The sequence below is a fragment of the Falco naumanni genome, chromosome 5 (genome assembly GCF_017639655.2).
Source record: "Falco naumanni isolate bFalNau1 chromosome 5, bFalNau1.pat, whole genome shotgun sequence".
Classification (NCBI taxonomy): domain Eukaryota; kingdom Metazoa; phylum Chordata; class Aves; order Falconiformes; family Falconidae; genus Falco; species Falco naumanni.
Window position 1 is genome coordinate 48,140,278 of NC_054058.1, and position 27,221 is coordinate 48,167,498.

The 27,221-nt window shown below is 41.7% G+C and overlaps 1 protein-coding gene across 4 annotated transcripts in view; it reads left to right on the plus strand.

Annotated features, from left to right (window-relative positions):
• DOCK4 (dedicator of cytokinesis 4) overlaps positions 1 to 13,195 on the plus strand; it is a 256,017-nt gene extending 242,822 nt beyond the window's left edge. For 2 of the 4 annotated variants that reach the window (XM_040594831.1, XM_040594832.1), the window contains 5 exons: positions 804 to 971; positions 3,130 to 3,202; positions 5,667 to 5,780; positions 6,710 to 6,771; positions 10,088 to 13,195. In XM_040594831.1, the coding sequence (XP_040450765.1) occupies positions 804 to 971; positions 3,130 to 3,202; positions 5,667 to 5,780; positions 6,710 to 6,771; positions 10,088 to 10,513 (843 nt within the window). In that variant the 3' untranslated portion in view covers positions 10,514 to 13,195. The remainder of the gene's footprint in view (positions 1 to 803; positions 972 to 3,129; positions 3,203 to 5,666; positions 5,781 to 6,709; positions 6,772 to 10,087) is intronic. The other 2 variants (XM_040594834.1, XM_040594835.1) reach the window with 1 other exon arrangement.
• The last annotated feature ends 14,026 nt before the right edge of the window (positions 13,196 to 27,221 follow it).

Genomic DNA, 27,221 nt, shown 5'->3' on the forward strand with positions numbered 1-27,221 from the left:
ACAGCAGTTGTCCATGTTGACCTCCCCTTTATTTCTTCTGAAATAGCTAATCCTAGCCACTGTGAGATAATAACCCACTCCCTGTGGCAATTTCTGTTTTTCAATGTAGTTTCAGAAGATAGACATTTTTTTATTACTCTACAGAAAAAAGAGTGAGTTGTGTTCATGCCTTAAAATTCCTGTTGCGTAGGTCTGAAAGAAATTTGTATCTTTTGACTTACTTGAAATGCAAAATGAGCTTGATGAGCTGACCAATTTTAAATCTTTATTTCATCTTTTCTCCTTATGTTCTTAACGGACCTACTTTCCTAAAGTGCTTTCCTTTAGCACAGTTGCTGTTTTAATGCCATCACACAATGCACCTCTTGCTGAAGCAAATACGAGAACCTAGGCACGGTGTGAAAGGCCCCCCTCTCAATGCTTTCATTTCCACCAGAAATTTTGCCTCTGATTAAAAACAACTTGGTAGCCCAGCTTCCTTTAATTTAGAAATTATTTGTTGGTTTCTCATTAGTTGTATTCTTGTCCCTTGCTGCTTCATTTATTGAATTGGCTCTTGATTTAATTTTTTCCTCTCTTCTGTTTAAGCCCTCATGCTTTTACCTGAGGGCTTAAGAAGTAATACTGAAGCTTAGCCAGACGTAAGGGCTGCTCTCAGAAACTACTTACTGATATATCTACTGGGCACTTTCACAGTGGTAGTGAAGCCAGACCAACATACAGGAAAGACCAGGGGATGTTTTTTAAATAAAGCGGTTTTACAGTTTGCCGCAAGGAAAAAATTATCCCATTTTTGCTCCCAGACTGCAAACTCTTGCTTTGCCAAGTGGAATGCGACTTCTATCCCCCACTCTACCCGAGATTCGATAAGGGAGGCTGAGGAGCTCGTAGGCCCAGTCTCCACCCTCTCTGAGACTCGCCCGTCAGGAAAATCTCCCAATCTGTCTGTACCCTCAGTGTCCCATGAGAGGGTAAGTAGAAAATTAACTTGCTCATACAGTCAAGTATGTTTCAAAGGTGAGAAGGTCTGACAGTTTCTTTCTGCCCTCATAACCACAAATGAGGAGACACCTTTCTGGGGAGAAGTGCAATTTCATTCTCTGGTGCTTTATTCACTGAGCAGCAAAAATGGACGGTGATTAGAAACAAAATTCTGATTCTCTGCCTTCCGATAAGAAGGGGAAAAGAAATCCTCAGGGCAATTGTAGAGGGATACTTTAGAGATACCTGCAACTCTCATGAGAAGTTACATGCTCAAACTGTTCCTTGTCGTTACCATTTTTATGCTAACACCAGTTAACTTCAACGGTCTTGGTTGGAGCTTGACACTAAGTTAATGAGGAAAGGACTCATTTATTAATGTCTTTGTTACGGCTTAATGAATGCAGTTTTCACAATAGTTTTTCAACCAGGACAGGTGAGATACACAGGCAAATTCTGGCACTTCAAGTCCAAATCAAGTCCTTTCAGGCCATAGCTACCTCATTTACAGAAGTTTGGTGAACTTCATAGAACAAGACCACAGCAGTAAAGCATCCGCTTCCCTCATTGATGCTTAAGGTTATCTGTGTACAGCGCTTTTTCGTCAACATCCATTTGTGCTTGCTTTTTGATCTCTGGCTGAGCGATTGTACAGTGTCTCTCCAGCTCTTCCCATACTCTGAAGAGGAATGCCTGCCATCATTGACTGGTCAACAAGCTCCTTGGGTTTTGCACTATTACTCTTCCTAATAGAGCTTTTCGGGTTTCACATTCTGGGGGGTTTTTTGCATGTCATTAAACATCCTGTGATTGCTCTTGTTCTTCCATGTGGTTTTATATTTCATTATTTTAGTATGTCCTTGTTTTGCTGTATTTCATTCAGCTTTTATCTCTTTATCTCCTCCAATTTCAGTTGCTTTTTCAGCCTTTGCTCTTTACCTTCACAATAGCAGACTTCAACACTTGCCCACCAGATCCTAGTGCACTGCAGCCTCAGTAAACAGTGAACCTTCAATCCAGACCAGTCAGGAACATCTGATCCCGTTTTGTGTCGCATTAGAGCACACATATAGTTGCACCACCTCACTTTAAACAGGTATTACCTGATCCAGCATGACTCTAGTACAGCATAGATAGGCAGACCTAGTGTAGGCCAGAGCCTCCCAAAGCATTCTCTCTATGACACAGATGTTTTAAGTCAAGTTGAGTTGGCCAAGTGTTTGTTCCTCACTTTGTAACTTGGAGCTGCAGCATGATAGATCGCTGGTGATTATTTTGCAGCTGGGTTTGCCATCTTGTGGAACCACAGCATAGTGCCTTGCTGACTCGGTGTAGTCCTCTGCAAACACTGGAAGGAGTTACAAGAATAGGATTTGATTTGATCTGGATTTCACCAATTGTCTGATCTTGCTTTACATAAAAAAAGAAAGGGGAAAAAAAAAAAAGGAAAGTTTATCTGTTCTCGTTTTCTTTGGAAGGTACATCTGAATTACTTGTAGGATTAGCTGTATGCTGCTTACATCTGTTATGAAGATAAGCTGACGACCCACAGATTATTTGAATGCTGCCAAAAGAAACTACTAGTGAAATTTTAAAATTGTTTCATAAATTTACTGTGTTTTTTTAAAAAAAACCCAAATATTCAGAAAAGGAAAGACAACACACTTCATGGGTCAATTTTTATCCACAAGAGAACTAAGAACACTGCTACCAAAAAAAGTTAGGGTTGGAAAAAAAATGTTTTTCAAAGATAACAGCCATACCCTGAATAATGTCAAATGTTACACCTTGTTCAGATGCCGATTGTACCATGAAATTATTGCACATCTATCCCTGCATTTGTTTAGTAATCTATCAAGACACCACCTGAGATATGAGCCTTATTTTGTTTTTAGGTGGCTGGAAACTGTCAGAACTCAGTACATGATAATCCCCCCTCCAGCGTGTACAGTTTTCAGAAAACTAGTCTACTTCCTTTTTGTATATACATATTTTTATTAAACTATTTACATTCTTAGATTGTTTGTCGCTCTACCTCCAAAGTAGACCTGTGTGGTGGGGATAATAACAAAAAACCCCTTGTTTTCTTAAAGGCTACTGAAATAACAGCAGCAGCTATGCATAAACCACGCTGTTCTCAATTTACAGAGAATGCTGTTTAATCATATTGGTGACGGTGCTTTGCCACGAAATGATTCCAGTCTGCCTGGCCCTGACAAAGGTGAGTGGAAATGCTGCACCATACCGATTTTTGAAGCAATGAAAATATAATTAATTTGTCATATTCCTGTAGAATGCTAATTCTTTTGAGTGCATACTGTCATCTCCAAGTTTCAAAACATTCAAACTAATAAATTACACTAACACTGTTAAGTTTCAAAAAACTTTGCTGAAAAGCAGGAGGGGGTGGGGGGGGGACATGGTGTGTGTTTGAACTGAGGGTTGCACTCAGAAAGGCACAGAATTTTCCAGAAAGGGGTGATGGTGCAGCACACTGCCTGTGAAAGCTGTCCTTTCTGCTTCTCAAGAGAGACATATGGGGTGATGAATACTGGAGATAACTTCTGGAGACTAGGGCGCAGAGAAGCTAAAGAGGATAGTCCTCAAGTGTGGTACCTGCAAGTCCTCTTTACTAAGTGTAAGTCACTGTGCTTTTCATTACACTTTGATGGAAGATAAGAGATCAGTTTGTGGTTTGTTGGGGTTTTTTTGCTTTTAATTAGGGTAAATGAGAAACCTATGAATTTCCAAAGACAAAATATTGCCTTTTATAATTTTGCACGTGGGGAAATTCAATATTGTTGGCACAGTTACTGTGCCATGATTTCATTGTGTGTTTCACATCCATAATATGCTCCATCATTTATATGCTGCCTTTTATGGTACCCTGAATAAAGTAAAATAAGTGTATTGAAAATAAATATTTTAAGAATATGCTGTAACAAGAACTGACCAAGAATCACATTTTCATCATTAAGAGTCGAGTTTTAGAAGTATTTTTGTGTGAAAGTTTTTATGAAAGCTCAAGTGTGGAATTTTTCACAGGGCTGAAAAGCGTATAAAATAATTTAACATGGAAATGGCAAAACTTTTCCACTGGCCTATGTAGCCAAGTACATTACCAAGTTGTTAAAATAAAATGTTCTCTCCTGGAGACTTTAGCAGACCAGAGAACTGACTGCACAGATGACTTCAAAGAAAAAAATGGCTTGTCAAGAGATTCGGGCATTTGAAGTACCTTGGTCTGGTGCCAAGTAATTTTTAAGATGAGGGCAAACCCATACTGCTAGGTGACAGCTTACAATAAAAAGCAAACAATGTATTCCATATTTTGGCAATGAAAAAGCAAAATGATCCTGCAGAAAATGGATTATTCTGTGCGCTGTTCTCAGAGTCAACTAATGTGAAATTATACTGTAACAATATTGTTACAGACATGAAACACGTATTATTTGTACTGTACTTTTTGTGTTAAGTCTGGTATACGCTGGTATAGTGGGACTGCAGTCCTTTGGAGAGCCCTTGATGTTGCTATAATAGCAATAATTAATACCACCAGTTAGCAACAATGATTTTGCTTCATCTTTGTAAATGAGCACAGAGTCCTTGCATGTGGTTCTCTACTCACAACTATGAAACAAGCAGGCAAGAAGGAAACTGTCATAGCAAGGCAAGAGATTTGAGGCTTTGAAAGTGTGTGTGGGGGGAGTTGGTGGTGAGGTTTTGAGGGGGGGAAGGGGGAAATATGAAGAAGGGTGTTTTCCACTTTTTTACAGGATGTGTAAGAAAAATTGTGAGGTGTAAGTTAGCTTTTGTCCTTTCCATGTTAAATGCCTTGCCTTTCTGTCTGTCTGACTTCTTCCCAATATTGGTGGCTCCTTGATAACATGCGATAAACCAGTTCTAGTAAGGAAGCTGTTCCAGGCCTTATGGGATCATTCAATTAAAGTAATGGAATTTGGTAAAGGTAACACAGACAAATACATCAGCTGATCTTATGCATGTCAAGGTGATTGTCAATTTACATTATTAAGCACAGATCCTTGACCATGCATACAAAGAGGGTATATACATTTTCTCAGGCAAAAATAATTTCTTCATTTGATTCCCTCCCCCTGCCTCGCTCTTTCATTTCCCCCATTTTTACTTCCTTGGTTTTGTGCCCTTCTTTTCTTCTTCCTTTCAGTTCTGAATGTGTAGCCTATGCAGGCAAAGAAGGCTGTTAGCACAGAAAGCTTTCTGAGGGAGGTGATTGGAATTTGGCAAGTTCCTTTCCCTAGTCCCTTCTGTATATAAAATGAGCTAATGGAAACAGTTTGTTCCCCTCTGCCTAGAAAGCTCTAAATAGCAGTCCGGTGCAAAGATAAACCGATTGTATTAACAGGCTTCAAGCTTATCTCCCTTTGTGGCTGCATTTGCAGTGCACCAGAGTGCTATCTCGGCTGCTACTGTTGATGGTCCCAACTTCTGTACAATCACAAACTGACCGAAGGGCCAGTTGCATACATCAGGCAGCCAAGAGATTGACAGCCATTATTTAAGAGCTTTTCAAATGCTGATGTAATCATGAGAGCTTTTCTGTCATGGTTGTTGTTTTCACTGTGTATTTTTACCCTCCCGGATAAAGGCAAGTCAGAGAGCTAGAAGTGGGTGATGCCAATGCCAGCTTTTTCATTCTCTTCCAGCTGTAAACACCACGCCCAGCAGCTGGAGCCTGGACAGTGGGAAGGAAGCCAGAAACACATCAGAAAGTGGAAAGCTTATATCTCCCCCTGTACCACCAAGACCTGCACAGACTGGTGAGTTAATGGACATTTCATGCTAAGCTCCAGTAAAAACAAATGATTTACTTGAGGGCTTAGATTTTTTCCACTCTGATCTTTAACTTCTTGGGCAGGTTATTTGATTACTTACATAGAAGGCTGTAGAATTGCCTCCACAGGAATTTTCATCTCATGAATGTTCTCTGTAGCATTCTGTTTCCAGTACTCTGCCCCTTCGCTTAATGACCAAGTAGTTTCAGACATTCATGCTAGTACTAGGGAGGATGATAAAATGCCATATTTTGATCTTATGGTAATTGGAGGTTAGCAATCAGCAATGATCATTAACCACAAAGAATCTTACAGGCCAGAAAATGCACATGGAATCATGGAAGTACATGAGTTCTGTTACTATAATGAATTTGCCTTTCAAAAGATTAATTTCCATTTAAAGGAAAGGCTGCTTAAGTGGTAATATAAATGTAATTGTCCTCAAGGGAGCGAAGACACTTTGTGAGTGTTAGACTTATGCCTCAAAAAATGTTAGGCATGTTTACAGTGTATTTACAAGTAAATGTTTGATATAAGTACATTATGTATTGTCTTTTTTTTCTTATTTGACATACAAATACATAATATATTTCTTAAGAGGAGGGGACAGTTATTATACTTTTTTTCAATTCTGTTATCATTTGGTAGGATATAAACCAATTTACAGAGATACAAAATTTGTCAGGGAGGATGGATGCAGAAATTTCTTATGCTTCATTGGTTGTACTGCAAGATAATCCTGAGAACAAAGTAAAACAAACAAAATCTCTAAAACTATTTTCAGCCATCAGGCAAGTACCTAAAGGGAACCAGAGATAATCTTTGTTTATTGAATGATCTCCTGTCCACTTAAAAAGATTTCTTTGTGAAAACTGTAATGCCAAGAATGCACTGAAATCTTTCTGACTTTACAGCATCACCAGCAAGACACATAGCCTCCGTTTCCCCTTCTCCTGCTGGGAGATCACCAATGAAGGTACTGTTTTATTGCAGTGAATTGCCTTTGTGGGACAGACTGTACATGTTGTTGGGTAGATATAATACAATCCCAAATAATGTATATTAAATACATACTATTTTCCTTTTATTAACATAAGCCTATACAAAAACCATTCACAAGAGTAAGTAGCCATAACAATTACAGCATCTCTGAAGATTTTTCAAAACTGCAGGTAAGAAACCTGATCTTCAGAATCTTTAACCTCTCAATATAAGGCTTGTTGACTATGTAGATAATCAAGCTCACCTGAGTTAGAGTACGGAAGGGAGTTTAAGAAATAAATGTAAGAGGTGCCCAATGAGCCACCTAGTCCAGAAATCTGTCTCCAGCAGTGGCAAAAGGGGAGATGCCAGCTAAGGAGAGCCTGTTGTGCAACCCATTGCTCTTACTCCTCCAGCATCCAGAGCTGTTGGATTAGAGGGTGTGTTAAAGAGTAATCCCCACTTCCATCATTTCAATATCCATTCCCTCTGCAGAATGATCCAGGGAGGCTGCGTAAGAAATTGGAAGTAGTTTGAAGCCTGCCAGTAGGAAACGCCAACCACAGGCTATGAATAAGCATTGGGTCTTCTCTGGCAGTTAATCACCCATAGCAACTGGGCCAGGCTAAACTGAGCAGGTTTCATTTCTATTTCAAGATACTTGAATGTGTTGGTACCTGCTTGTTGCACAATAGCTTATTTGTTGGAAAACTTGACCAGAAAATCTGTGTCTTCCCCAGCACTGGAGGATGTGAACACAGCCTGCATATTCAGGCAAACCCAAGTATTGACAGACAGTGCAACATTTGTCCAGGGGATAGCCGCTACCACCCCATTGAAGCAGAGATTGTTCTGCAGTTAGAAACACGAGGGTCAACAACCGGGAAGGAGAGTGTATAGAAAGGAGCATGACTGGTGCTTCAGGCACTTGGCGAGAGGGCAGAGGGAAGCAGCCCTGCTGAAGTGGTCCCTCAGGTACCCAATGCCTAACAAAAGCTGCAAAAAGGTACGCGTCTCCTGAGGAGGAGGAAAGTACCACCTCAGAATGCCTCCTTTCCCCTTGAGGTCCCTAATCACAATCCCACAGTCATTCTTCCATTGGTCATCCCATGAGCTTGTAACATTTCCACTTGTGGCTGCATGGTGCTACAGTTTCAACATAGAGCAATTGTGCTGGCCATCAGAGTGCCCTATAGCCCTGTTACCATAGTATGTCTTCTGCTGAAGGGAGTACCGACCCCAGGTTTCACACTAACTGGTTACTAGGAAGCTCTTCAGAGCATTAGCAGCTTGTACGAAAGGTGAGTGACTCTTCCTTTTTTCCTGAATGGGCTTGGTAGTGATGATTCTCGGGGAGGCTTGAAGCTTGTCCTAACATTTTCTTCTAAATGCCTGGACAGAATTGAAGCATTTTACAGCCAAAGTCTGGATTGCCACGTGGGAGAGGAATGCTGGCCCAGACTCATTCTGACAGTTGCTGAATCTAACTTCAAGCATCTGTGAATTTCCAGACTCTTACGGTGTCTAGACTGTTACTCACTACTGGTACAAGCAGTCTGCACTGTTGTCAGGATCCAAGTGCTTACCCCTGCTCAGGTCCTAAATTGAGGCAGGCAGGATTTACACATATTTGCTCTTGTTCTGAATGACAAAAGCAAAGGTCCTAAATCTTATTTATGGTCACTTAGTCCAAGTGTCAGGCATTCATGGAAGTTGAACTAACTACATCATTTCTTTGAAAACCTTGACCCTGGACCTTTTGTGGGGTTAAGAGTGCAACTGCCGCCTCCTCACATGCAGAGGAATGGAACCTGAAACAAGTAGTTAAACAGGCTCCTCACAATGTCTGAAATGTCTTCAACATGTGTTGAGCTTTAAAAAAAACTTGCTCTGCTTTTCCCAGGCCATATACAGGGCTTTTTTTTGCCTTTGTGTTCCAAGTGTTACGTGCTGCCACAGAAGGCCGTCTTAGTACAAAACCCACTGACGCAAATTAAGATTTTCTTCCATTGCTTTCAGTGCACTGTGGATCTAGTTCTAGATGCATAACTAAAATTATCTCAACAGCATAAAGATAGTGCAGCCAGCTCTATACACCCCTGCCCCTCTCCTTTTCCTCCCCTCCCCACCTTCTGTTGCATGGCTCACACTCTCACGCTGAGCCACTGAGTACTAACCAGTCTAACTGGAGTGAGAAATTTGTCTTTGTGATTTCAACATCCCTTTTTTAGCCTGTGCTTGGGGCCAGTAAGTCTAAGTTGTCTCGGATGGCTCCAGTCAAAATTAAGATGTTGCAAAAACTTCTCAGCTTGCAAAGCCTGGTCTAACCTTTTACAGTTTTTGGTTGACGTTGCTTCACTAGAATAGGACTGCTCAGTGGGTTTAGGTAGGGCTTTACTGTCCCTGCCTTCTATTCTTCGTCAATGCTGTCGTTGCCACGGGGGCCCTCAGCTGCCACCCCTCACCTTCCGCACAGCCCTGCGGGGCTGCTGGCCCCGCCATTTGCAACCTCTGCCCTCGGCTGGACCCTTGTCCCTGGGGCCCACAGTGGCGGGTTTTGTGTTTTGTGCGAGCGGCACAGTGTGTCCAAGGAGCGCCTGGGAGATGGGAGAGAGGAGCTGCTGCAGTTCAAATTGCTGTCTGCAGCAGCTGGGATGTCTCAGCCGGCTGCCCTCCTGCTGCTGCCCCTGAACACACCAGGAGCTGCCGGCGGAACGGGGCTGGCGCACAGCAGCGGCTCTAAGCTCGGCATCTGCGCTCCACCTCTGACATCGGTATTGTGACACGCTCGGAAGTGATGCACGATGTGACTGCACTCTCCATAGCGTGACGGTGCACTGAAACTGTGAGGAAAATGAATGTGGAAGGTGAGAGCCTGAAGCAGCAGCAGTGAGCGGGCTGCAGGTGCGGTGCCTGGCCGCTAGGGGGCAGGACGCCACCAGGCACGCCCCAGGCGCCTGCCGCTTACGGCTGGGAAAACCCGCTAGGAGGGTTCGGGTTAAAGGCTTCCAGGGCGCTCCCGGGCTATTACGACTGTAAGATAGCGTTTAAATACAGTTTTACGTCCACTTACACGAATTACTGAATTACGAGCGTGACCACACCATGTTTAAGGTGTACCTAGGCACTCTTGAAATGATCTTTTTGTTGGTTTCTTACTGGATCTTGATTAAACAGGGACACAACCATTTACATTTATCAAGCCTCAGAATATACGTGCCGGTATCTCCGTATGTTTTCAGTCTGAGCACAGAAATGCTCTCCCTCGCTTACTCCAGGTAAATTCTTCTTCTGCCCTTTCTTTCGAGCAGGGGTCTCTGCAGTCATTCACACCATCTCCAGTGGAGTATCATTCCTCGGGGCTTATATCCAACTCCCCGGTGCTGTCAGGGAGTTACAGCAGCGGCATCTCTTCGCTCAGCCGATGTAGCACATCAGAGACGTCAGGCTTTGAAAGCCAAGGCAGTGAACCGACAGTGACTGTCCCAAGCTACAGCATTTCTGAGGAGCCTGTGAGAAAAGAAAGTAAAACTCCGCCGCCTTACAGCGTGTACGAGCGGACTTTGAAACGCCCTGTTCCTCTACCTCACAGCCTCTCCATCCCACCCACCACGGACCCGCCAGCGCTGCCGCCCAAGCCACAGCTGGTCCGGCCGAACAATCTGGAAAACAGCAGCAGGAGGACTGAGCAGGTTCCCCGGCCCAGGCCCCTGCCCCGCAAAGTCTCTCAGCTATGAGAAGCCACTTTTCTATTTAATTGCAACCAGTTCTTTCCCGTTTAAGAAATAATATTTTTTAAAAAATGGTAAAAACCGTTTAGTTAGGCACTTTAATATTTCACCCACCTTTTCTTTTGAGTAATTTTGAAATGCTTATTAATATTATGTTGCACATTTGAAATGAAATTACTAATTTAGGTTGCGCCAGATATTATAGGAAGCATGAATGAGAGGATTTTTTTCAAGTTCATGGTGGTGAATACTGATAAATGTTTTTATTTGTACTTTATTTTTGTTTTTAAAAAAATCTAAAACCCTACAACTCTCATCTGAGTTAGCCAAATGCTTCTTACAAAATGCAGAATATACTGACTGGATCTTTACTACTAGAGATAAATGCACGCTTTCTAACAAAGTAGTCTGTAGACTAGAATGTTTCTGCAAGTAGGCTGGAAGTTGTTTCTCTTAGCCGATGAACAGGTTGGTCATTTCAAATGTCTGTGGAAAAATGGAAATATAATGCAAGTTATACTGCAGAGAACTGTTGTAAGAATGTGGTTTGGAATTTCTGAAACACACACTTGGTTTATATTATTTTTACGATGGGAAAATACCTGCATTTCATTCAGCATACAGCACCATTCTGAGGAATCTTGATAAAGTTTTGTGCCATTAGTGTATTACTGTACCTGACACATCCTTTTCTTTTTGAGGTGCAATTTACTTTTATTCTTCCAGTTAATGGGATTTTTTGTTTGTTTGTTTGCTTGGTTTTGTTTTTTAAAAAGCTAGCACTTTGCTAGTGGAGGCTCTCTCCTCTTTTTCAAAGTTCACCCTAAAATACAATCTGTGTATGAAATGGGTACAAATGAATTGTTCATTTCACTTGTGTACAGGAATGAGTACTGACTAGTACCAAGGCCATACAGTAAATGAATGGAGTTTTTTTTAAAATACAAACTACTAGTTATAAATCAATAAATTTCGAAAGCTAATTGCAAAGGTCACTAATAATTCTGTAAAAACCTAGCAAAAATTCTGACCAGATCTTTCGATGTGCACATACCAGTGAAGCCAGGTTTTGGATTTGCTTTTTATCTTGAGTTCATCACCGTCATCTTTATTGTAGGAGAATGGTGTTTGGCCTTAGGTTGTATTTTACTGACTGGCATCTGAAGAGTTCTGGAAAGTGAATGCCAAGCCGTAGGAATGTGGAGGGGAAAAAAAAAAAGCACCTTCTGTATGTATTTTTTGTATCCTCTTTCTCTTACTGACTGTTTAATGTGCTTGGGAACAGCTGTGTGAACTGCATTTTAAATCAATCATGCTGTTAAAAATATTCTCCCTCTTTTGTTGGGAAGCTCATGTTGATTTTAGCTGTGTTTGATTTGTTGATAGTTTAACTGGAAGAAAGTGACCACTTTTTATATTCTGTCAATTAAACCTTCAGCAGTTACATGCTGTTGATGGTAGTTATAGAGGTTTTCTATAATAAATGTTCAAGTATTTTTGTACATAACTGGTAAATTTTAATAAGGAGTGTACCATTATGTGAAAAAGAAGCAAACAGTTGTGTATGCAGTAAGATTGTTATAATTATGCCAAATACTTTATGTATGGAAAAAAGAATATTTGTAAATATGTGCTTTTAACAATAATTCTGCCATATTGACTTTACAATTTTGAATGTCAGAAAAAATTAATATATGTTAAAATATTTATGTTTTAGTGAAGGTATTCATAACTTGAAAAAGGAACATATGAATTTTAGCTTTGTGTCTTGCTGATTTCAAAGTCTGAAATTCCTTGAACTAGCTCTTGCTTTCTACTATAACATTTTTGTGTCTGTAACCACATCATAAGAGTTGTAGAAGGCTACGTATTTATGCTGATATAAAGAAGTAATGCCTGAGACTTAAATAAGGTGTCACAAGTCAGATAACAAAGCTGCTTTGATTTTTTATTTCACCTGTGCAGTTTAATAGATTTTGTTGACTAGTGCTTGAGCACAGTATGAATCAGTGTTATTTGCTCCTGAAGCCATTTTTTTTATTTCTGGCAGTGAGCAGAGTTGATGACTTTATCATTTGCGTGCATTACTGAAGTCAGCTTTGCAGCAAAACATTTCACAAAGTTTCTGTTTACCTAGACACTCATATTGGTTGCTGCATAATGTTAATAGGGAATAAAAGGACTTGATTAATCTTTACAGTACAACTTGTTTTCTACAAAATGAGAGATTATAATTCAGTTTGTCATGGAATTAAAGTTCTGACTCCTTGTCTTGCTACATCTAGTTTCTTTCTGTTAAAAATCTCCTGATGGATCTAGTTTTCTCCCTATTTGGATCCGTAATTGCTTTGTGAGACAATGTGGAGAGTATTGACCTGCTCTTCTAAACAAGTGAAGAATGTAAAATTTACTAGGTGAGTTCACTGTAAATTAACCTGCATGAGCGCTCTGTTTTTATAACCGTGACATCAGGAATACTCTGAACGATAGCAGACACTGTAAAATTGACAGAGTACTCTAAAACCAAGCTGACACATTTTCTGCTTAGCCAGTTTTGACAAATTGATTCTGTAGAACAGCTTTTCAACCTGATTTCCTATAAAAAATGTAGTATGAAATTTTGTTATGTATGTTGCAACACCCAGCGCTTGAAAACCCAATGTAAATAAAGGTCTCGTTTGAATTTTATGTATTACTCATAAATGTAGTTTTCTCACTTTCTGGATGACAGTGAGTAATTCAGAAGCTTATACAGGAGGACCTATGAGAACACATTGCTGTTGCTACTCAATAGCTTGAATGTTAGCCAACGTATGCATAATAGGTGAGATGATCTTATGTTCAAATACTGCATTTAAGATGCTGGTACCTCTGGGATGCTGTAGAAGCAACTGCAAACTCTGCTGGCTGGCTTTGAAATGCAGACTGGTTCTTATGATGGGCTAATACCTCTGCAGTGTGAGTGAACTCAGTTGTCGTGATGTCTCAAGTCAGATCATAGCCAATAGCCCGTGTCCTAAAAGAAGCACAAAGCTGAACTTAATCCTTGATAGTAAAGATTTCAGGGTAGCATAAATGTTTACATGGAACAGGGTTTAACTATGTGTAAGCCTTCTCTTTTGTATGAAAGTGCACTTTGCCCTCCTGCCCAACCATTCTTCTTGTTCACAAGTTGTCCAGCAACGTCTGGAAAAAGCACGGTGACTGAGCAAAAAGATATCAATAGGCAGAAGTCAATGCTGAGATGTAAATGATGAAAAGCATCTTGTTTTGAGTGTAACTGTAAATGTCAGTGGGGCATGTAGCAGCATTGTATCAGTAATCCCAGGTGGTGACAGACATGACTCTTTGCTCCAGAGCTCTGTTGGTAGCCAGGTTTTCCCACAACATTCAGATGATCCAGGTAGAGCCTTGACACGTGCTTGCTGAAGGGCAAAGCCACATCTGCTGAGACTGAGTGAAAGGATGTCCGCCACTAGAGCCCTTGAAATTCTGACCTTGAACCAGATTCTGTAGCAGAAAGCTTTTTCCGTATTAATTTGTTTTTATCTTGTCATTGTCATTTTAATTCAGCTTTTGACATACATTTCATGTAAGAAACTAGGATCATTAGTTACTTTGGATAGCGTTAACAAAAAAATCTTGTGATTAAATGGATGAAGTATGCAAGCCTTAGAAACATGAAAGGTTTAGAGATGCATAGCTCGTGTTACTGAGCATCACGATAGAGTGACTCTTCCTGGGTGGTAAAATAAGGCTGCTGAAGAAAGAACATTAAATTTTTTAAAAAAATTGGATTGCTCAGTAAGGAACTGGTTGTTCTTGTAATGACAGGCTGATGGCTTTGCAGGCTTCGGTTGGGACGGAGCCTATGGCATGAGCCTCCCAGGCACTGCTGGGCAAACTTACCTAGGTTAGAACTTGTGGTAAGGATACAGTTCATAGCTCCTCTCTAATTGACTGATGCTGGGTTTGTATTTGCTTCAGGAAGACTGCATGGGAAGAAGGGAAGAGAGGGTGAAGAGCTGGGGGGCTGGGTACACACAAATAAAACATAGGCTGCATAATTAAACCACTTGATGGCTAGGTAGTTAAACCAAGTGTATTTTCACTTAGCCAGAAATAATAATAGTGGGAGAAATTGAAATGTTAGCTGAAACTGAAGCACTAAATATATTTATTTAAGCTATTGTAGCAGGATTTTATACCAGCATAACTGTTGGTTGAGCTGAAGAGGGCAGAAGGGAAGCTGGAAGTCCTGACAAAATACAGGGGGGGGGTTTAATTTTACAAAGGCTTTGGTGTGGAGTTTTTCCTCTTTTGCTATGGTTTACCAGAGGAAAATGCCAGAGGACAGAAAACACTGACTGCCATGAGTTGCAAGGGCAAAGAGTTTCTAAATTGCAAAGCTCTGCAAAATATTAAAGTATTTCCTGCATTTTATTACAGAGTGGTTTTTTTTTCTTACCCCATGGTGCAGAACTGATAGTGTATTTTACAGCGAACATCTCAATATTTTAGGGAGTAAATCCATGTCCAAATTTCATAGGAAATAGCTGCTTTGGTAGTTCATAAGCTGCTGGAATTTTATTATATATTTAAATGTTTTACATCATTGATTTGTTCTTGGTACTAGATCCACTAGTATATTTCAATTTGTTCCATTTCCTGAGAAATTATTTTGCAAAGGGATTCTCTGCATTGCATTCTTGCTTATTTGTGACAGACTGCTGTTGCTGCTGTTTTTCCTTGACCTTCCTCACTGACTTCCCTTGAAGTGTTTCCTCTTGCTTTTCAAAAGAAAGGCCGTCAGCAAGGAGCTGCTTCAACCTTTCCTGTGGGGAATATTTCAGAAGCACAGCCTGAAGGGGATGCAGCACAGGCACGCAGCTGCTCCCCGGGGTTGGGGGGAGGATCACAAGGGCCTTTGGAACAAAAGGCGGGGGGGCGAGGCGGGGAGTTGACCTGTAGGAGTTTGTGTTCACAGACACAGCGATAGCTCAAGGACAGGGACTAAAGTAATTTCCTAAATCCAGGAGGTGAGGTGTAAGTAATGTCCTGCGGGGACTAAGTTTTGCTGAAGGGTGAAACTCAGTCCCAGCACTCCCTGTAAATGGAAATCCTTTGCCTTGTTTCCTCATCTTTTGCTGAACGTGGGATAAGGAGACACAAACTACTGTACAGGCAGCAAAGAAATGCTGAATCGACACTTTAAGCCTAAGATGAATTGAGAGACCATCGCTCTGGGTCTTTGGGCCAGCTGCTGCTGGAGGGATGTATCTCGTGCAATGATTTGTCCTTATACTCCGAATATGCTCTGTTAGAGCCAAAGCAAAGAGCTCTGCAGGGCCAACTGCCCGCACTCTGTGAACTCCTGTGCCAGTCTCATCTTTGCCGTCTATTGCAAGAGGAGGGCTGGCTGCAGGTGTGCTGTCTGGGGCGGCATCTACTGCAGCCAGCGCACTGTGCTTGGTTTTGAGACATTTAGTTGACCTTTGTAAATACAGCACTGCAGTAAATCAAAGAATGGGATACAACACCCAGTAAAATGAATCCAAAGGTTTGTATCGACATTTTTAGAAACTGGCATGTGTCCAAGGAGAGTTGGGTGAAAGCAGCTGATACCTAACGAATTTAGTCCCACCCGAAGAAAATGGTCTAACACTGACCTCAATACACTTTGCAATGAACAAAACATCAATAAAATCAGCTATTTTTTTCAATGAGTACATTAGGACATGAAGCAACAAATATTACTGTGCTGCAGTCTTCTCAGGACATTACGTGCAGCAAAGGAAGATTGTGCACACTGGCCAGAGGCTTTTTATGTTGCCAAGGAGAGTTTTCCTGCATCTGCAGACGCCCCTCCCAAGTTCTGTCTCAGAACTGAAGCACATCCTGTCAGTACCTCTAAAGCTGTAATTCAGTGTAGGTTTTATAGCTTTAAAACCTGAGCTGAATGATGATAAGCAAGCAAAATCAAAGCAAATCATAACCTGCTACTTTGAACATTCAGACTGAGTCTATAGGGGAGCAAGCAGGGAGAAAAAGAGAAAATTGTTTTTCAGGTAATAAAGATCTATTTTAACTTCTGGAATATTTGCTACTTTTTGAGGAGTGCTGGATTTTTACCACATGCTTTACTGGGTTTTTCCCCTCTGTGTGAGATAATGCTGGGGAGTGGTTTTCTGCAGTGTCCATGTAGGTTTTAATGATGATGTTATTGTACCTACAGAAGATGGGCTTTGGTTGGTGGTTTGTTGGTTTGGGTTTTTTTTTTCCCTCAATCCTGTGCAGAGAAAGGGTAGAACAGAAGAAAGAAGGTGACAGAAAAGACAGTGGTCAGTTCTATGTGATCTCTTAGCTCAGAGGTGGTCATGTTCAGGTAAATTCTCTGGCTAGCCCCTGACCCCAAGCCTTTGAAGAGTAAAGACCTAAACTGTGAATTTACAACTCGTTTGAATATAGATTAAAAATAGCTTCTCAATCCTAGAAAAGAGCTAATAGTGCTCCAGGGAGCAGGTTGTGTTTATGAATGAAGCCAAGCCTGCAACCACCTCCAGCGTTTGCTGCAACACCCCAAAAGTATCTAAATGGGAAAGGATAGCTACTGACGGAGGTTCACACATTGTTCTTGAAGAGATGTGTTTACTTCCTGCTTCTCTTCCTTTCCATGCCCAAATCTGCCCAGCTGAAGGCACAAAAAATCATTTCACAGACTTGCAGAATTGTTGAGGCTGGCAGGAACCTCTGGGGGCCACCTGGTCCAACCCACTGCTCAAGCAGGGCCACCTATAACCAGTTGCCCAGGATCATGCCCAGATGGCTTTTGAATGTCTCTCCAAGAATGGAGACTCCACAACCTCTCTGGGCAACCTGTGCCAGTGCTCGGTCACCTTCACATTTTTTGATCAGAGGGAACCTCCTGTGTTTCAGTTTGTGCCCACTGCCCCTGGCCCTGTCACTGGGCAGCACTAAAAAGAGCCTGGCTCCATCCTCTTTGCACCATCCTTTCAGCTCTTAATATTCAGTGATGAGATAAACCCTGAGCCTTTTTGTCTCCAGGCTGAACCGCCCCAGCTCTCTCAGCCTTTCCTCACAGGAGAGATGCTCCAGTTGCTTAATCATCTTCATGCCCTTCATTGAACTTTTTCCAGCGTGTCCATGTCTCTTTTGTACTGGTTTCTCCACCACCTTGGCAGCAGTTTCCATTTTCAGAGCAAATCACACAGCGTACCTGTGCTGACTGTACCCACTGGTCTTACTGGAGGCTGCGTGGTTGGCACGGGCAAGGGGAGCGGAGTTAGCAGGGAGGAGAAGGAGCGGATGTGGGGAAAGCAGGGCTTCCAGAGCCAGTCCAACAGACCTGGATTAAGCAGCTTCCTACACAGCTCTGGTGGAGCAGCACGGGTGCCAGGAGGAGCCCCACAGCCTGGCTGCTGGCCCCTCGTGCCCACGCACAAGGACGAAACACAGGCCAGCCCCTTGCTGTGGAAAGCGTGCTCCTACACGTGCCTCGGACGTAGTAAGCTATGGACACAGATGTGCACCACAGCACACTGCCCTCTCTTATTTGGTGTCCTTACGGCTGCAGCAGTGATGTACTCGTGGTACGTCGAGCATCTCAACTAGCTGTCACAGTATTACATGCAGTCGTCTTACCTGCGACGAGCCACAGCGCCGTACAGAACAGAAACGGTTAAAATGACAAATTGTAAAACAAAATTGCAATTTATCATCCTCACCAACCCTGCACGCACTTAGCTTGAGAACTGGGAATCTTAGCAGATTGTGCAAATTCTCTTAGTGAACCTTTTCTGGTTCAGTGCTGTTTTATTGGAGACGTCCGTCACCAGCCCATCTCGCAAGTGAAGCTTTCGGCAGTTGTGTTAGATGAAACCAGGCACAGCCTGAATGACAGGTCTTCGATACTGTGTTGGCTCATTAGAGGGATTTGTATTCCTCGCTGAGCTGAAGGAAAGGGAGTGACCTGGGAGACCCTGAGCTAGCACTAAAGGCGGAAGCAGCAGCAGAAATGACAGCAGATGGCAGGGCCAGCTCATTAACTGCATTTATCTAATTGAAGACTTCCCGTATATTGTCAGGTAACGATAAAAAAAAGTCATCTGTCAGAAATTCCACCCAGTCATGATTGATCATCATTACTAAACCTGTTCCAGAAAAGGCTGCCAAAATCTCAGCTGTGATCACATAACTCAAACTAATTAGCAAACGACAACTGCTGAGATTAGTTGCTTTGGTTGGGTGACAAAAGGAACCAAAGCCATGGCTGCTGTCAGCAGAATGGAAAGCTGTTTTGTGAAGGTTTGCTGGGCAGACAAAACATCTGGCTAGTTTGCTGTTTTGGTCTTTCTCTGACAGTTTGTATGTTGTGGAGCACAGGGTTGTAACACTTTTTTGTAGAAACACAGATTAAACATAAATGAATAAATACTGCAGCTAGATTAACCTGAATTTGCTCTGAAAACCGCAGGTTTATCCCTGATTTCTACCTTGACCTCTAAAGAAAAAGGCATTAGACAGGAGTTTACTTCCCAAAATTAAAAGGAGATTTTTTTTAAGCGATATTACGAATTTATTGTTGACAAAATATTGCCAAATTTCGAACAATAAATTAACCTTTTATGTGTTTCTCTGTGTTGCACTCCCAGAGGAGCACTGTGCTCCCCCACAGGCTAGCCCTGCCTCGCTCCCCAGCTTAATTTTGAGGGGCCAATTTAAAACTGTTGCTCTGCAATGTGTACCGGTGCTCGCAGTCAGGCAGGTTCTCAAGAAAGCACCATGCCGTGCTGTCCTTGTACAACATATTTAGCGGTGCTAAAAGTAAATTAATAATGACAGAGAACGACAGTTTTTAATCTCACCGCTGAATCCTCGGTCTGGCTGTAGCGCAGGCAGCAGCACTTTGCAAAGGGTACTGCTACAGTTGGGTTTATTTTTATCTGGAGCAGACAAACTGCTGCGGCTCCTCCTCGGGTCTTCTGTAAGTGTCTTATTCTGTGCGTCCTGCCTGGAGAACAACATATTGACAAGGTCATACAGCAGTCAAGGGAAGAATAAGTTATCTGCCTTACCTGCTTTGCCTGCGTTTGCCTGCACAGTAAGTGCCTATTAAACGATGCTTCTGCACAGCATAGCCAGAATAACTCAATGCAAGCAAAAGGGCAGGCTCCCATCCTTACGCATGCTTTCCAGTGGGAAATCATGTCATAGTAGAGCCAGAAAATAGGTGAATAAGCAACAAACCAGAACAACTGAAATACTGACTTCACAGTCAGGGCGAGGCTGGTCCTGGGTGATCCGGTTATTAACTTGCGTACGTGGCCATATGAGTTCTCAGCACCCAAAGAAACATGTTGTAGGTAATAGTCAGGTCAAAAAGATGTTACCTTCTTCAAAAGGGATATTTTCTTACACAAACAGGTTCTAAAGGGACTCTAGTTTCCGGGGGGTGGCGGTGTGGGGGTGCTGTCTAAATATGTTTGGAATAAATAGCAGAGGCTGGTGCTAGATAATGAAGGATTTAAGAGGATGTGTTGAAGAATAGTTCATTATTATTTTAATGACCTTCTAAAATTATTTAAGCAAAACCCATGCTTGTATTCTCAATTTTTGCCTTGGTTTGTCTCTTCAGACTAAAGATTGTTTTAAATTTAGTGGTTTATTTGTAAGAGGGTTATTTTATAGGCTTATGCATGATGCCTATATGCAATTGGAAATAGCCACTCATTTCTTTGCGTAATTTGAATTCTTCATACAGTTAGAACAAAAGTATTTAAACCTCAAGACTGGCTTACTAAAATAGTTTTGCTTTAGGCAGATTGCAACCTACGCCATTTTCTTCAAGATCCTTCCTCTGAGAACATTGTATCTAATAGGAGTATGAAAAACGTATATGTGATCTAATACATACGCAGGGTGAAAGTGGAAGCTCTTTAAACCATTTACAATCATAGTTCAGAGGCAATCATCTTCAATAGACTAATCTTGAAATGCTCTGATGTGGTGGGGAATTGAAGCATAAAATTGCAATTACTACTTAGTTGTGGTTTATTTCTGTAATGTGTTTTGAAATCAAGTGATGCTACACATTAGAACTTCAAAAAATTTTTGATATACAGCATGCAATTAATAAAAATGCAAAACAAAACCCTCATATTCTTTCTAAGCTGCCAGAAATAAATTATAGCAATGTGGCAAGTTACAATCCACATGTTTTTTGTGTGTCTTTGGAGAAAACCTGTCAAGTGTAAAACCTGAAGTAAACGGAGATGTCTAAAAGCACAATTACTGTACTAGATCCTCCAGATTCAGTAATTACCAATGAAGAACTACACATAACATTACTGGAAAAGACATGTTTTATGCCAGTAGAGGATTATCACATAACTATTTGAAACCAAAAGTTTGGATTACAGTGTCATCCAGATGCTGTTCCACAGATTTCAGAGTACTTATTCTCAATTCGCAAGAGCCAAATAATGAAAATAGTTTTCCTTTACCTCTCCAGTCCTGAATTCAGTTTGTGTTCCCATGCTGACTTCACACTAAACTACATATGAAGGATGAAAAAGCCCACCCCAAACACACACACAAACACCTGAACTTCAAACCCATATACTCTGATTCCTAAACAAAGAGAAAAAACATTTTTAGAATTATTACTTTTAATATATTTTGTCCTCATACACACACACAATTTGCCCTGCCATAGCTCATGGCTTATGTCCTAGTAACTCCCTTAATCAAAACTGTAGTGGGGCTCAGTGCATATGATTTACAGTGCTCCCCAGAAAATACAGGATTTTTAATCTGATATTTGATCTTAGTTCATGCTATAATCTCTGTGCATCGTACAAAAGGGTGCTTTATAACTGATGCAAAAAACGGGTTGCCTCACTCTTCAACGAAGACATATACAGTTTTGCCATCATTATACTGACTGCACAAAATACTCATGATACTTGGACAAAACTGGACTAGTATTCACAGAAAATGTGTTATTTGATGTTTTTCCAGGCTTTTGACTTGTTCAGTGTTTGCAAATTGTTTAACTAAGTCACAATAAATGCACTATTCTTTTTAAGAGTAAGTATTTTACTGTATGTTAAATGCTTGAAGGTTCACATTTAATGTTTCAGAAGTTGGGTTTTTTTCCTTTTGTTCTTAAATCCTAGGTATTAGGCACCTGGAAAAAAAATAAAAGTAAAATTATTAATTCTTAATGCAAACTACCTCTTTCTTTTTAGGAGAAATAGTTGGTGCTATGGCTTAGGTACAAAACTGAAGTCAGTCATCCAGACCTAATTAAAAAAAAGGCTTAAGTAGATTCAGTGGAGTTACTTTGGATTTACAGCAATGTAACTTGGAACGGAACAGTCCAGCCTGGAGAGAGCTATTGAATTTAACTGAATACATCAAATGCAATACATTCAAAGGGATATATTTATCGAGCTGACACCTGGTGTATGCAGTCATCCAAAGTCTTCAAATATGAGATCCAAAAGGACAAGGTCTGACCTCACACACTGTTCTTTGCTGATACTTAGAAGTCTGTATGAATATATATCTTTGCATTTAGCATTCTGTAGGTTTGCAGACTGCCACGATCAAGGCATGCCTATACAACTGTGCCGAGTAGCTAAGGGTTTAGCTCACAGGCAGGTCTGCAGCACTCAACCTGATAGTTTCCACGGCCTTCCTCCTAGAAAGGGAGACACCAACAAAATATCACCAGAAGAGGCAGCAGCTCCTCTTTCACCCCCATAGTCCCCTAGTTAAAGCACTCAGCTGGTATGTGGCGGATCCATACGTAGTATCCAGGTAAATCTTTGACTGTTGTAGAGACAATGCAGCTGTGGTTGTGGAGACCATACTACAGCTTGGGGCAAACCTGCAGTATACTGGTAATCCCTTCCCAAATTTTATCTTAAATATTATGTAAAATTAATTCTGCAAATGTTAGTATTCAGGTAGATGTTATATGCAGTATGCTTTAATTATGATAAATACTAGTTGGTGAACCTGTGACCTCCATTGCCAAATTAAACCCAGATGAATGTCAAACCCACCGGAATGAAGAGATGCATTTGTTCTTTCATGTCACCTGTCTTGGGTCTGTGTAAGTAGTTGTTGTATACGTGGTACAATAATTGCTCTCCATTGGAAAATACTCTGCAGTGCTCTGTCATCTACAGCTTCCCCGGCACATGAAAATGCTCACCTTAATAGGCTACCAGCGCAGTTAACACTCTCCTGGTAAAGCTCTTTCATTTTGGACAACATAATCAGCAATTTGCTGCATTGTCAAACACGGCATGACTCTGTTCGTGCCTTTCTGGGGGTAGCAGGAAACCTGTGATTACATACCTGCCTGGCTAGTTTCATTTTTCATTTAATAGTAGCCTGCTGAAGTAGAGTCAGAGAGCAGCTCTCACAACTTGTTTAGCTCCCTGGGTAAACACTTTGGTGACTAAGACATTACATATATCACCAGCAGCAACAAATCACCAGAGCCGTGGCTCTTTATAAGAGCTAATTCAGGTGCTTGAATTCAGCGCAGGATTTGGGGCAGCACCTGGGACTTTCACCTGAGTACACTGAGGTACACAAGCCTTAGCAGCAGCAGAGTCCAACCACAGCTGGCCCTGCAGTTTCATTATTGACTAAGGAAACCTGGTAGCTTTGGTGGCCACCCTGAGGACCAGCTGCCCCTGGGTGCTTCCCTCAGGGCAATGCATTCCCGGGGTGGGAAGGAGATGGAGGAAGGCAGAAACATGAAGGTTAGATACTTATAGTTGGCATGAGAGCTAGCCCTCAGTACATATACCCGGAGTATATCACAACGTTTGTTTCCCTGCGAGGGAGATATATATCCTTTTATTGACCAGTTTGCTGAAGTTCCAAATGATTTTTTGCCAAGTGTTAAAATGTTTTGTTGTGTATGAACTTTCCTGGAGGTCTGAGAAGAGCTTTGAGGGTGAAAATGAGCCCTGTAAGCGTACCTGTGGACATACAAATACAAGCAAATTAAAAACATGACTGTTTTCAAGTGAATGCTATCACTGAGGTTCTTTTGATGACAGACCCAAAAACCTGCAGTGTAATGCCTTCATTTGTCCAGGCAAGAGGACGTATGCATATAAAAATTTTGTATTTTTAGCTCCTGACAAGGCTGGTTTTTATGAGGTTCAGCTTCAGTGGCTCATGCCAGAATGCCTGAAAAAAAGTTTAGAAAATGTTTTTAAAATATCAAGTATGCAATGAAGAAGAGACCCTTTCTCAGTATTCAAAGAAAAAAATCGTACATGATGTCTTAAGCGGCTTCGAGGTTGAGTGATGGGAACTGAAATGTGGTGTCACAGTAGGTGGCTGCACTAGATTTGACTCAGCCAATAGACTTGACCCTTGGAAACTGCAGCATGTATTATGGAAGAATGCAGTTCAGTATGCCAGTGCGGTCAGGGCCAGAGAATGAAAAGTGAGCCAAAGAGGTAACTCCATCATTACTCCCTCTGGCACGGGTAGGGCTGGCACAAAGGAGTTGGGGGGTGGGGGGGGTGGGGCAAGTGGAGGCAGGGAGAGAGAGTGTCTGTCTGTGTGTCTGTGTGAAGAGACCAAACCCCACTCAGTTAGCCATCTCACCAATGTTACCTCAGGTATCCCCAGCTAAACTCAGTAACCTTCAGAATGACTGTTTTACAAAAAATGGTCCCTGAGGGCTCAACATTTCTTCCCAAAGAACATATGATGCGCCTCAGAAGTATAAGTTGAGGCTATGAAGGTGAGAATTGCCTCCTACAAAGTACACAGCATGAATTTTACAGGAGCAAGTTCAGTGCCTAAATTGTATGCCAACCTGATCAGGTTTTGGAAACTACTCATTTTGTCTGTAGCCCTTGAGGTCTAGCAGGGAATTTAAAAGTATGCACTGAGCACTCTGAATGAAGTCGAAGCTGTAGAAATTGCAGAAGTCACCATTTTCTTTTACATCTCAGCAACAGCAGTCGGTGTCTCTCTTCTACATGGAGCCAGACAGCACATTCAATGTATGGATCAGCCCTAGGGACTCCTGAGCTCCATAAACTGAAACTGAAAGGTGAGCAGGAAACTGGGATCAAGCTCTTCTGCTTCCCTGCAGACCTCACTGACTACATGGTGCTTGTACACTAAGCGGCATTATTTTTTTTAAAAATAGCCATATTTAGAAGTTTTGAGAATCCTGATCCTTTGGGGTATGTGTAAGTCATGCCCTGATAATTCCTATCAGATTTAAGAGCCTGTTCTGTTCAGTGCCTTGATTTAGGTATGTGTAACCATAGCCGTATGCTTGCAGGAAAGCAGGATTTCAGAAAGAACTTGTAGGTCAAATGAGGTATTATCCACAAGGTTATACAACAGCTGAGCAGTAGGGTTTAGACCATAACTCTGGATTTAAGTGTCTCAATTCCACATCTGATGCTTTAGTCCTTTATTGGCTCTAATTTCATATGTTTGGAAGGGATTTTTCCCATGGGAGGTTTAGAAATGCAGCTCTGAAAGAGTGCAACTAGCTGTTCTTTGAAGATTTTGGATTCAGAAGGTGCTGATGTAATTTTTAAAAAAACAACATTAACTCAGCCCGGGCTATAAAATTAGATATAAAAATTGATTCAGCAAACAAAATGTGCTTCGAACATGGTGACCTGACAACCTGTAATAAGGTCCTCAAAATAACTACTAAATACAGGCACATGGAGATGCCAATTGCTCTTTACAGTGACACCCACTGTTCTCCTGTCACATTGTGTCACATACTTGTTTTAAATATTATAAATATAGTAAAGAATGTATCACATTTTCTAAATTAACAATCAATGGAAAAAATAAATGAAGTTCCACGTAGCATTAGTAAAGAAAACCTTTTAAGAATTATTTGATGCCACCACTGCCAGTGCCACACCGCTGACTTGGAACTGCTTATGACTGCCCCTCCAGCCTCGCGTTTGCTGGCAGTTAGCAGGCTGGTTAGCCGGGACTGTGCTGTTGTGGCTGTCCATGGCCAGCAATGCTGCTGCTCGGCAGACAACGCTGGTATCACATCTGCCACTGATGGCTGAGGTGGTGGGTGGTGGGGGTGGGGTGGGGGGGTGGTGGATCAGAAACAAAAGAGAGAGGAACTGTTGCCATCCTCTTCAAAGTGCTGCGTTCAGGGTACATGTCCATTCAGTAATTGCACAGAAGTTTAGCCGCAGCAGGATTTTGTAATTACACAGCTTAATTGTCCCTGCCTGTCATAAACGGCTCTTTGTTTTTGCCATTCACCCACACTCTATTTCTGATTGCTTGTCCCTCACTTGTCCCCTACCGGTTCCTACAGATTCCTATTTGCCATTCCAATACCCTTTGCCATGCACGTCTCAGGTGAATTTCCTCATGCCTCTGCTCACCAGTGTTTCTGACTCAGTAGCTCTCAGCCTGCTCCCCTGCTTCCTTTTCGGCTCCCACTCTCTCGCTGGAAACTACTCGTGCTGGTTTTACTTAATGCAGTATAATTAAGGGTAAGGTTTTTCAGAGGGAAAAATGTCACTTTTCATAGACCGGAATGGAAAATCTGGAAGGATGATATCAAATCTTGCAGACAGACTTTAAGATCTTGATCATGAGATCTTAACAATGTCCATTCACTTGGGGTTTTTGTAAGGTTTCAGGGTTGGTTTTTTTGATTGGTATGGACCATTTCTGTGTTTGCCTGAAGACCATCTTGAAGGCCAGCATCACCTACAAATTTGTCTTAAAGAACCAAAATCTGCACACAGGAATATGTGCGCTGAAGGAAAGATTTGCCTTTGGCTTGCTCAGTTTGATAACATAACAAACCTGTATTTCGTAACTGTTTGTATACAAACAATGTAAAGAATAAAAACTATTACCTTTTTTTGACAGTGGTTTCCTCTCCACCGCTTCTAGTGCATCTTTGAGGTCAACTGCCTGTCCTCCTGACAGTGACTAGCTCTGGGAGTGTTACCAAATCTTGTAACCAGGAAAACTCCAACACAAATGATAGTTTAGAAAGCCAGCATCGGTTTATTGCAGCGCTGGGTGTGTGGGGAATTTTTCTTCCTAACGTGCACACCAAGTTACTTGAGGGTACACATTATATACAGTTGAGTACTTGCACATTCCTAGGACATCACATATTCATTTTCCTTCGCACACAGGACTGGTTACAAGTTTCTCACTTCTAGTGCCAACTGGTGCACACCCTCAGCTAGTGCTGCTGGAGGTTTTTACCAACTACGCATGCTGCTGAAGAGGGGGTTTGCCCTCTTTCGGGGGTGGAGGGGAGCTGTTTGACTTGGAGGTCATGATCTTCCATTACCACAATCACCTTTGTCCTACTTTCAACTGATTTTCTGAGGGTTGCAATACTACCTTCCTTACCAGCTTGCCTCCTCCTGCAGCCAGAACTTCTTCAGTTGGAGGCTTCTTTCTGCATAATTTATATAAAGGTGTTCTTATCATTATCTGTTCTTTATCTCCCAAGACTGACTCCTTTGATTACAAGTCCTTTCATTCATCAGTTTTGACACCTTGACATGGTGGGTACTTGAGAGGGTGGATCAGATTGACCTAAACTTTGTGCACATTCTTGTTTACCTAAATCAGAGTTTGGTAATTCGGGAGTTTAGGCAATAGAGGCACCTCCTGTGGC